This window comes from Suricata suricatta, chromosome 16, assembly GCF_006229205.1.
Source record: "Suricata suricatta isolate VVHF042 chromosome 16, meerkat_22Aug2017_6uvM2_HiC, whole genome shotgun sequence".
Taxonomy (NCBI): domain Eukaryota; kingdom Metazoa; phylum Chordata; class Mammalia; order Carnivora; family Herpestidae; genus Suricata; species Suricata suricatta.
The window spans coordinates 56,473,669-56,484,504 of record NC_043715.1 but is presented as its reverse complement, the minus strand read 5'-3'; the positions used below and the strand labels follow the sequence as shown (position 1 = coordinate 56,484,504).

At 58.2% G+C, this 10,836-nt stretch overlaps 2 protein-coding genes across 3 annotated transcripts in view; both read left to right on the top strand.

The window, feature by feature from the left end:
* Positions 1-53: 53 nt before the first annotated feature.
* Positions 54-2,087, top strand: TMEM86B (transmembrane protein 86B). Of its 2 annotated transcripts, none has more exons than XM_029924746.1 (3): positions 54-327; positions 507-750; positions 1,274-2,087. In XM_029924746.1, exons 1-3 carry the CDS (start codon positions 277-279, stop codon positions 1,654-1,656), a joined length of 678 nt encoding a protein of 225 aa, XP_029780606.1. In that variant the 5' UTR covers positions 54-276; the 3' UTR covers positions 1,657-2,087. The 2 variants fall into 2 exon arrangements, with proteins under 2 accessions (XP_029780606.1, XP_029780605.1); XM_029924745.1 differs by having other exon boundaries at positions 504-750.
* Positions 2,088-10,400: 8,313 nt separating this feature from the next.
* Positions 10,401-10,836, top strand: part of PTPRH (protein tyrosine phosphatase receptor type H) — a 19,880-nt gene continuing 19,444 nt past the window's right edge. Inside the window, 1 exon segment of the mRNA XM_029924395.1 lies at positions 10,401-10,451. Coding sequence (XP_029780255.1) covers positions 10,401-10,451 — 51 coding nt within the window.

The following is a 10,836-nucleotide window of genomic DNA, read 5'->3' as shown; positions in this document are numbered from 1 at the left end:
CCCGGCAGGGTCTGGGGTGTGGGGTGGGGCGGCAGGTCTAGTGGGGGAGGACAGGGTGCTGTGGGGTGGAGGGACCCCTGGGTCCCAACAGGCCCCTTATCGGGTGGTGCCAGGTGGGGCCATCCCCAGGGTGGGGGCAGCATCTCCCTGGGCCCTGTTATCAGTCCCAGAGTCCACAGGACGCTCCTCGGGTTAACGTATAACCACACGCTGTCCCCTCCACCCCCAAAGCCACCCGTGCCCACATAGGCACTGGTCGGGGGGTCATAGGTTGACATGGACGCCTGGGAGGAGGATCTGTCCCCAAAGCATTGCTTCTCAGGCCAAGTAAGAGATGCCGGGTGTGGGAAGGCATCTGGCCTGGGCAGCCTGGAGGACTGGGGGCTCCTGGAGATGCCGGGTGGGGTGGGACGTCCCGGACCCTGAGCAGCCCCCACGATAGCGTGGCTGGGTTCTGGGGTGCAGGCTGGAAGCCCTCACATCCGAGCCCTTGTTCCCCAAAGCAGCTGCACCTGTGCCGGGGACTGATCCCCTTCCTCCTCAGCTGTGCCGTCTACTTCCTCCTCTGGATCCCCGAAGACCAGCCGTCCTGGCTCAGCGCCCTCGTCAAGTGCCTGCCCGTGCTGTGCCTGGTGGTATTCCTGCAGGCCGCGGGCCCGGGCTGGGGCTACCGGGCACTCCTGCAGGCCGCCCTCCTCTGCTCAGCCCTGGGGGATGCCTGCCTCATCTGGCCTGAGGCCTTCCTGTACGGTGAGCCCAGGGCACAGGCCCCTGCTCTGGCGGGGCTCTCATTCCCGAGGGGTCGGGCAGCACTCCCTGAGCAGAGGTGCGCGCGCAGAGGGGCAGAGGGGCTGCATGGACTGCAGTCCTGAGTAGCTGGTCAGGGAGGGCCTCACCAAGAAGGTGGTGTCTTGGAGAGGGTGCAGGAACCATCTGAGGAAGGATGGTCCAGCGGGACCAGCAAGTGCAAAGGCCCTGGGGTGGGAAGGTGCTGGCCAGTCCAAACAGGTGGGTGGGCGGGTGGGGCCAATTGGGGGGCAGAGCAAGGCGGGGAGTCGGCAGAGAGTTCTAGGCAGAGCAAAGATGGATGCGGTGTGTTTTAAGGTCACTCTGGTGCGCAGGGAGAACAGAGACCTGCCCCGGGAAGGCGGACGGCGATGCGGGGGCCAGGGTGGAGGCTGGCCTCCGGGGCGGGTCTTGCCCTCACGCTTGCGCTGCAAGTTGGCCACTTGGGGCACGGGCCCACCGGGCACCCCCACCCTGTCTCCCCCAGGCGTGGCTGCCTTCACCGCGGCTCACCTGCTCTACCTCTGGGCCTTCGGCCTCACGCCCCCGCGGCCAGGCCTCCTGCTGCCCATCGCCCTCGCCTCGCTGCTGCAGCACGGCCTCCTGCTGCCGCACCTCCCCCCGGGCATGGCCCTGCCCCTGGTGACCTACTCGCTGGTGCTGGCCGCCATGCTGTGGCGCGGCCTGGCCCGGGGCGGGGGCGCCCGCTGGGGGGCCCTGCTCTTCGCGCTCTCGGACTCCGTGCTGGCCTGGGATGCCTTCGCCCAGCCCCTGCCCCACGCCCGCCTGGTGGTCATGACCACCTACTACGCCGCGCAGCTCCTCATCGCCCTGTCAGCCTTCCGGAGCCCCAGCCTCAAGTCCCACTGACCAGGGCTCGGCCGAGCAGCTCTGGGTCACCCCCCCTCCACCCTCCGCCAGGCTCTGGGTGCCCAGACTGACAGGCCTAGCCAGAGAAGCCCCCCGGGGGCCAGGATCCTGGAGTCCCGCCTGCAGGGGTCTGTCCGGTCGGCCCGAGACATGAGAATCCACTGTGTCACCAAGCTCCTGCCACCTTCCCTCTGGCCTGATTCTGGACTCCAGACCTGTGTCGGGGGGACCCGCCTTCTCCCGCCTGCCGCCCACGTCCACCTGCCCCCTTCCCTCCGGCTCTGATCTGTCTTGTGCCCGAGGAGTAATGGTGACATTGCTAGTATTTGGGGAGGGGGCTTGGGGGAGGGGTGCTCACAGTAACAACAAACGGTCCTTTCTCTTTTCGGTAGTTATTAACAATAAAACCATTGTAACCGGTTTTAAAAATACGATTCAGTGACATTACGTACATTCACAGTGTGTGCCCTGAGGTTTTTTTTTTTAATTATCGTTCTTGCCGTAGGAACGTTCGAGGCGGGTGGGCCCCCTGTCACACGTTTTTAGGGTCCAATGTAGTAACACTGACCACGCGCAGGCCTGGTGCCCAGGGCTATGGGACGTGGGGTCCCCCCGGTGTGCCAGGGTCAAAGTGCGCCCGCCCCTCTGGGGGTTCCAGACAGAGGTGACACCAAGGGGAGGGGCCTCCGGGGTCAAAGAGGGAGATGGCGGGGAGTCCCGTTGAAAGCCAGCACTCCCTGGTCAGGTTTGGGGTGAACGCCGAGAGGGGAGTCCCCACCCCATGTGCTGAGCGTGCGCTCTGAAAACATGCCCGCACTCGCATCCCGTGTATTACGTCACGTTAATAAAGCGTGTGCTCCGCATTGTGCCTCTAGGGACTCTTACAGCAGTGGGGAGACTTCCACATGCTCTTAGGGACCCCCTGAGCCCATCCCTATTTTAATTATTATTTTTTTAATTTTTAAATTTAGTTTTGAGAGACAGCGTGAGCAGGGGAGGGTCAGAGAGAGGGAGACACAGAATCGGAAGCAGCTCCAGGCTCCGAGCTGTCAGCCCAGAGCCCGACGCAGGGCTCGAGCTCACGAAATGCGAGATCATGACCTGAGCCGAAGTCGGCTGCTTCATCAACTGAGCCCCCCAGGCGCCCCTGTATCTTAAATTCCACATATGATATCACGTCTGGCTCTGACTTATGCGCTTAGCATAGTACACTCCAGTTCCAACCGTGTCCTTGCAAGCGGCAAGATTTCATTCTTTGTCGCCGCCAATATTCCATTGTACAAATACACCACGTCTTCTTGATCCATTCATCTGCCGATGGACATTGGACTCTCTCCATACTTAGGCTGTTGTCGATAGCGCTGCCATAAACATTGGGGTGCCTGTGCCCCTTCAAATCAGCGTTTTGGTGTTCTCTGGGCCCAGCCCTATTTTTCAAATCTTCCCCACCTTCGGGCCAGGGTCACCACTCACCACAGGGAAGGCTCTGGGCCAGATAAGGCATGCGTGCTGTGGCGCAGCCCCGGGCAGGCGGGCGATCTGGGGGGCTGTGCCCTGCTCTTCACAACCTCAGAGGTCGTGTGGGCCAGCAGTGCCCCCATCAAGCCCCTGCCTCATGCCCCCCTGGGGGTCACGGCCACACTGCCCAGGTCCTGGGTGCTCTGGCCGCCATCAAGGGCAGGGGGGTGACGTGAGGACCCTCTCTCTGTCCCCCATGAGAGCACCCCATGGAAAGTGCTAAGGAGGGAAATAACTGGCCTCCATCTGTCTGAAGAGTGTCTTCAAAAATGTTTTAAGAGAGAGATCGAGAGCATGAGCAGGAGTGGGGCAGAGAGAGAGAGAGAGAATCCCAAGCTGACAGCACAGAGCCTGACTCAGGGCTCGAACTCACGAACCGTGTGTGAGATCCTGACTTGCGCCAAGATCCAGAGTGGGACCCCCAGGGTGCCTGGGTGGCTCAGTCCATGAAGCATCCGATTTTGGCTCAGGTCATGGGCTTGCGATTCGTGGGTTCGAGTTTTGCATTGGGCTCTGTGCTGACAGCTCAGGACCTGGCCTGGAGGCTGCTTTGGATTCTCTCTCTCGGTCTCTGTCTCTCTGTCTCTGTCTCTGTCTCTGTCTCTGTCTCTCTCTCTCTCTCTCGCTGTCTCCCCCTCTCCCAAATAAATAAACATTCAAAAAATTAAAAAGACAAAAAAGAGTCTGGCTCTCAAAAGGACTGAGCCACCAGGTGCGGCTTCGGTGCGCTTGCACATAACCTTGTGGGTGTGCAAGGTGGGTGCGGGAGGCCACTTAAGAAAAATCAAGTGTGCACACGAACGGTTCATGGCACATTCACAGAGTTGTGCAATCACCACAATCAATTTGGAGCCTTCATCACCCCAAAAAGGGACCCGTGCCTTCCAGCACTTTCCACCCCACCCCCATCATTCACCCCTCCAGCCCACAGCGACCACCGTCTCTGGTGCGTTACTGATCCCTTGGGATTTGGGTTGTTTCTGGCGTTCTGCAATGACACGTAACTGGGATTCTCCTCCATTCCAGCGTGAGGGGTCCCCCACACCACCGAGCAAGTCCCCAACACCCGCTGGAGCCCCCCAGTTCAAGTCCGTTGTGATGCAGTCTGGCTAGAGGCCGTGTCACAGCCCACAGGTGAGAGCTGGGTCCCAGGGGACGGCCCTGCCCCTCCAAGGCCCATCCAGACCCAGGTGGTCATCTGGGCTTCTGACCATCTGCTCCGCTGCTGATCGGAGGTCCCCACGACCCTCTCCTGGGTTTGATTAATGTGCTAGAGCCGCTCTCGGAACTCAGGAAAGCATGTCCCTTGCCAGATCGCACATTAAGGATGAAAGGGACCCAGCTCGGGAGCAGCCGGATGGGAGAGGTGCTCACGGGCACGTATGTGGGAAAAGATGTGGGGCTTCTGTGCCTCTCCCTGAACCTCCAGGTGCCCGCCGACCTGGCAGGCTGATGCTTATTTAAAATTTTTTTTAATGTTTATTTATTTTTGAGACAGAGAGAGACAGCGTGTGAACAAGGGAGGGGCAGAGAGAGAGGGAGACACAGAATCCGAAGCAGCTCCAGGCTCTGAGCGGTTAGCACAGAGCTCAACGTGGGGCTCGAACCCACGAACCATGAGATCATGCCCTGAGCCAAAGCCGGATGCTTAAATGACTGAGCCACCCAGGCGCCCCTAATGTTTATTTTTTAGAAATTACTTTTGAGGTGTGTTGGAGGCTCAGTCGGTTAAGCATCCCCCTCTTGATTTCAGCTCAGGTCACGATCTCACGGTTCGTGGCTTCAAGCCCCCCGTCAGGCTCTGTGCTGACAGCTCGGAGCCTGGAGCCTGCTTCAGATTCTGTGTCTCCCTCTCTCTGCTTCTCCCCTGCTCATGCTCTGTCTCTCAAAATAAATAAATATTAAAACATTTTTTTAAATAAGAAATTACTTTTTTCCCACATGTTTTATTTATTTTGGAAAAGAGAGAGTCCCAAGCAGGCTCCGAGCTGTCAGCACAGAGCCCGACACAGAGCTGGAAGTCATGAACGGTGAGATCATGACCTGAGCCGAAATCAAGAGGTGGAAGCTAACCCAACTGAGCCCCCAGGCGCCCCAGGTTCCTGCTTTCCATATTGTAGTGTGTGTGTGAGATGTTACACTGGGAAAGGGGAACAATGCTCACACGGGACCCCTTATGCTACTTTTGACAACTTCCTGGGAGTCGCTAATAATTTCAAAGTAAAATCTTTAAAAAAAATTTAGAGGGGCGCCTGGGTGGCTCGTCGGCTAAGCCTCCGACTTCGGCTCAGGTCGGATCTCACATTCGTGGGTTCGAGCCCCGCGTCAGGCTCTGTGCTGACAGCCAGCTCAGAGCCTGGAGCCTGCTTCCGGTTCTGTGTCTCCTTCTCTCTCTGCCCCTCCCCCTCTCATGCTCTGTCTCTCTCTGTATCAAAAATAAATAAAAACATTAAAAAAAAATTTAGAACTTTGTTCATCAACAAAACAAAACAAAACAAAAAACCCCACCAAAGATATTTTTCCTCTTCCTCTCCCTCTTCCTTCCCTTTTGAGACATTCCAGTCCTGGAGCCATTTGGCAGACTGAGCCGCGCAGGCGTCCTGGTGGTGGCTCATGGCGGGGTCAGAGTTCAGGCAGGGCGAGGAGGGTGCAGGGTCAGCGAGAAGGAGCCTCGCAGAGGGAGGAGCTGGTGGCGGGAGAGGAACGGATCACATACGGGAGGCCTGCCGGTGCTCAGTACACTCAAGCTAGACCCACGCTATCAGAGAAAGGAGCTGATAGTCCGGAGAGAAAAGGTGAATGAGCCACAGGTGAAAAGATGCTCACTAACGCTGCTCATTGAGACAATGCAAATCAAGACCGTGAGATTCCACTGCACGCTCCTCAGGCTGGCGACCAGCAAAGACGAAACTCGGAAGTGCTGAGGAGGAGGGAGACATGCCTCCCCACCCCACGGGGCACCGTTGGTGCGAATGTGGAATGGTTCAGCCGCCCGTGGAAGACAGCATGGCGCTTCCTAAAACAACTAAGCACAGAATTACCATACGGCCCAGCAATCCCACGTCTGGATATATGCCCGAAATAATTCAAGCGGGTCTCAAAGGGATATCTGCACACCCAGGTTCAAAGCAGTGTTACTCACATTATCCGAGAGGCGGGAGCACCCAAGTGTCCGTCAGCGCGTGAAGGAACAAGCAAAATGTGGACTATTCTGTGTCCATCCATGTGGTCGGTGTCGGAGTGTCCCCAGATCTCACTGATGACCCTCCACTCCTCCACACACACTCTTCACTGCAGAGCTTGGGTTACCACGGCCTTGAGCCTCCTGGGGGCTCCTTCTGGGGGACTCACGGGGGTTCCTTGCAGAACCGACAGGTGCTTTCCGGGATTTGTGGACGAGCTTGCGGTGGACGAAGGAGCCAGAGCCAGGGCCTGTCTGGCGTCCTGCTGCTAACAGGCCCAAGTTCCCCCTTTGCAGCCCCCACCCCAGTCAGACGCTTCAGGGTGGAGGCTCAGACCCCGGCTCCATCACCCCGAGAAGGGGGGTCCCTGAGGGCCCGGGCCCTCAGACACGCCTCCACGGGACCCACGTGTCTCCAAGGAGAGCACCCACGTGGAACTCACAGTACCTCAGAGACCTGGACTGCGGTGCGTGCCCTTGACCCCCGACTTTTTAAGAATTTTCTTCATGTGGGCTGAGCAGGATAGAGTGAGCAGCTCCAGGAAGACCCTCTGCATGTCTACGAGTGACAAATGACCCTCCCTAGGGATGGCCCTACCGACGAGAAAAAGAAAGGTCATTGCCTGTGTGCCTGGAGCTGGCATAAGGAAGTACCACCCACGGAGGCTTGAAGCAGCAGTTCCGGAAGCTGGAATTCTGCAGTCAGGGTGTTGATCACACTCTCCGTGGAGCCTTGAAAATCTTTCCTTGCCTCTTCCAGCTTCTGGAGATTTGCTGGTGATCACTGGCATCCCTTGCTGTGAAGCCACATTGCGCCGATCTTGCCTCCTGCTTCCCACGGCATTCTTCCTGTTTGTGTCCAAATGTCTCTCGCCTTCTGAGACACCAGTCGTTGGCTTTAGGGCTCATTGTAATCCACGTGACCTCATCTTCCCCTGGTTACATCTGCAAAGACCCCATTTTGAAATAAGGCCCCATTCCCAGGCACTGGGGTTAGGATGTGGACATATCTTCTTCTTGAGAGACGCAGCACAATTCAACCCACAACAGTCACCGGGTTGAGGATTAGCAAAGCCCACTCCCCGCTACGAGGCTGGAGTAGGAGGTGGGTAGTGGAGGGCGCTCCGGTGGAGCCCTCTGGGAGCTGACACTCCCATGGCCTTGGTGAGACGCAGGGCAGTGTGACAGGTGACAGGTGGTCATCTGGCTCCAATGAGGAGAACAGGAAGTGAGGACCACTGAAGGTGGAGGGCCCTGGACTGACATTCTGTGCTAGGCTTCTAGCTTCTGGGCCTTAGTTCTAGAGAACCACGTCCTTAGCAACCAGGTCCGTCCAGGGGTGGTGAAGGTGCTCAGGGATTTGGGATGCTGACCACACCCCCTCTCTTAGTGCCCAATCCAGTGACAAACTGAGGGACGCAGGGCCACACTATGAGCGCTGTCATCCAGATCTAGACGGCTCCTCTGGGTCCTGACCATCCACCCTACACCTGTGGGGTCCTGTGCTGTGAGCCGGGTTTCACCAGTGAGATCCTGAACATCTCTGGGACATAGGTCATGGTTGGGGGACTGGAAAGAGGGCCTGGTACACCTTCGCTATCTGGGCGAGGAGTGGAGTCACAGTGATACCCAAGTCTTTGACATGCCCACGGGGGAGACAAGCCAATTCTGGGCTTGCAGGAAGGCACTGCTCTGGGCCTCTTTCCAAGGAACTGGACAGTTCATTTGAGCTCAAGGGATGGAGCCCTGTTGCTAGGGAGTGTCTCTCCTTAGCAACAGGGATGGGCAATCACCACGGATTCCTGATCTACCTCCAAGATTCAGAGCTTTAGAAGACAAGAAATACCCTAAAGTATCCACGTCCAACTTTCTGATCTCCAGACTCAGTCAGCCAGCTCCAAAGTTTGGCCTCACCCCAAAGACTCCATTCACCCTCCACCTACTGGGTCCCCCGGGCTAGGAGGATGTGACAGGTGGGAGACTCAACATGATGGACACTCCACTGGAGTAGGGGGGCCTGGGAGGCATTCACCAAGTGAGGATGCCTACAGGTGCTCTGGGGCAGAGAGCAGGTATGAGGAGCATTTCCAGGAACCCCCCTCACCTCCCTGCTCCCAACATGGTCATGGATTTGCACAAGGAAACTGCGGTGAAAGGTCCCCACAGACGCCCAGTCTCAGCTCTACACGTACCGGGCCCAGTGGGCTCCTGGGAGACATCCCCAGGGACAGCAAGACCCCCAGGGGCATCCGGCCAACCACACAAGCCTGACCAATGACAGTTGCTAAATAGTGCAGACTCTGGAGCCCGGGACCCTGTACACCTGTGGGCAGACAGGAGCAATGTGACCAGTGATGCGCGGAGCGCCCTTGCACCCACAGGTGAGATGGGTCCCCTTCGACCTGGTGGGAGCTGAGGTGGGGCCTCGAGGCAATGGGAGGGGAGTGGACTCCAAATCCCATCAGGCCATGGGGTCGTGCCTTGCTAAGCCACAGTGGTAGAGAGCCCAAGGGCTTGTGGGAATTGTAGTCTGAAGGGATCCGTTGCATGTTCATTTGGGGAGGACAGAAAATGAGAGCTAAAGAGGTGTCTTGGTTTTGGGAAGAAGAAGAAGACGGACTAGAGACCCCCGACCCCCAGAACTTCCAGTCATTAGCTCTGGAGGAGGCTGATAAGGTCACACAGGTGGTTGGTGGTAGGAATGAACAGAATCAGGAAGCCAACAAACATACCTTGAAAAGCCTTCTGGACACTAGAGGTCTTAGGGATGACCCAAAAACAGGGGCACCTGGGTGGCTCAGTTGGTTAAGCGTCCAACTCCATCTTGGCTCAGGTCATGATCTCATGGTTTGTGGGTTCAGGCCCTGTGTCCAGCTCTGCACTGACAGCATGGAGCCTGCTTGGGGTTCTCTCTCTCTCTCTCTCTCTCTCTCTGCCCCTCCCCTGCTCGCACACACCTCAAAATAAATAAATAAGTAAATATCACAAATAAATGTGCCTATGATTTATCAAGTGTTTTATTTTTTTAATATTTTTATTTATTATTGAGACAGAGAAAAACAGAGCATGAGTGGGGGAGGGGCAGAGAGAGAAGGAGACACAGAACCGGAAGCAGGCTCCAGGCTCTGAGCTGTCAGCACAGAGCCCGACGCAGGGCTCGAACCCACAAACGGTGAGATCATGACTGAGCCAACTGAGCCCCCCAGGCGCCCCTATCAAGTGATTTAAAAGGGCCGGTCCTCGTTCTAAGGTTTCATAGGTACAAAGACATTTCTTACCCACATATACTGATAAGCAGATGTATCTGCTCTTTTACAGCTGGGGAATCTGAGTCACTGTGAGTTTAGCCTGTTGGTCAAGGTCACAGGTGGACCGGGGCAGGGCGGGTGAGGCAAATATGCAAATTCTAACAACAGTTTGGCGTGTTGTGACCGAACCAACACAGGTTGGACCCAGTGTGGTCCATCTCTGACTGCATCCCAAGGGCGGGGAGGAGGGTGCGCCTGGCGGGGGCGGTGGGGCACATATGCAAAGTCCAGTGATGGAGTGATACCGACGACGGGTGAGGGCTGCCGAGCTGTGGAGGTGGGGCGAGGCGACAGGGCCTGAGTCTGGCAGAGCCCACTGCAGGCCAGGGGGTTAGGCCTGGCCTGGTCTATCCCGTTGACAGACGGAGCTGTCTCTGTCCCAGGGCTGGCACGGCCGACCATCCAGGCCCTGCCCTGGGCATCCATGGCGGCGGCAGCGGGGAGGCAGCCCCTTACCCAGGCGATGTGTGGGGGGCAGCGTGAGGGGAGGCAGACGCCGGAGCGGAGGGGTGACCCCATGGCCAGGGAGGGGGAGCAGGAGCGCAGGAGCCCAGCAGAGTGAGGACCAGGGCTGAGGGGCGGGGCGGGGAACCTGCACTTCCTCCTCCTCCCTTCCCACCCTGGCCTCTGGCCTCACCGCTGCCCTGGAACTCAAAAGGGGAAATTCTTGCGTTTAAAGTCCAGCAGGTGGAAAGTCAAGGCTGGGACACCCGGGTCCCTCGGCAGTGTCTGGAGACATGATGGGGTCCAGAGGGGGCCTCGGGGCCTGCGGGAGCCTGGTGCTGCTGGTGAGTGCTCCCAGACGGGAAGGGCAGTGGGGTCCTGAGTAGGGGCTGATGGAGTCCTGGGAAGGAGGGAGGCTTCTGGGCTGTCTGGGAGCCTCACACCTGGGCTCTCAGATACTGCGTCCACGGTGAGAGTGAGCTCAGGTCCTGGGCAGACTCGGGTGTGTTCAGAGAGACCCGGAGTCCTGCCCCAGCCCCTCCTCCCTCAGACCCAGGGGTCCTGCCCCCAGCCCCTCCTTCCTCAGACCCAGGGGTCCAGGCCCCAGCCCCTCCTCCCTCAGACCCAGGGGTCCAGGCCCCCAGCCCCTCCTCCCTCAGACCCAGGGGTCCAGGCCTCCAGCCCCTCCTCCCTCAGACCCAGGGGTCCAGGCCCCCAGCCCCTCCTCCC

Coding starts and splice junctions, on each gene's coding strand:
- TMEM86B (XM_029924745.1), top strand. CDS start 277: ATGGACGCCTGGGAGGAGGATCTGTCCCCAAAGCATTGCTTCTCAGGC. Junction 328..503: donor AGCATTGCTTCTCAGGCCAA/GTAAGAGATGCC, acceptor TGTTCCCCAAAG/CAGCTGCACCTGTGCCGGGG. Junction 751..1,273: donor GCCTGAGGCCTTCCTGTACG/GTGAGCCCAGGG, acceptor TGTCTCCCCCAG/GCGTGGCTGCCTTCACCGCG.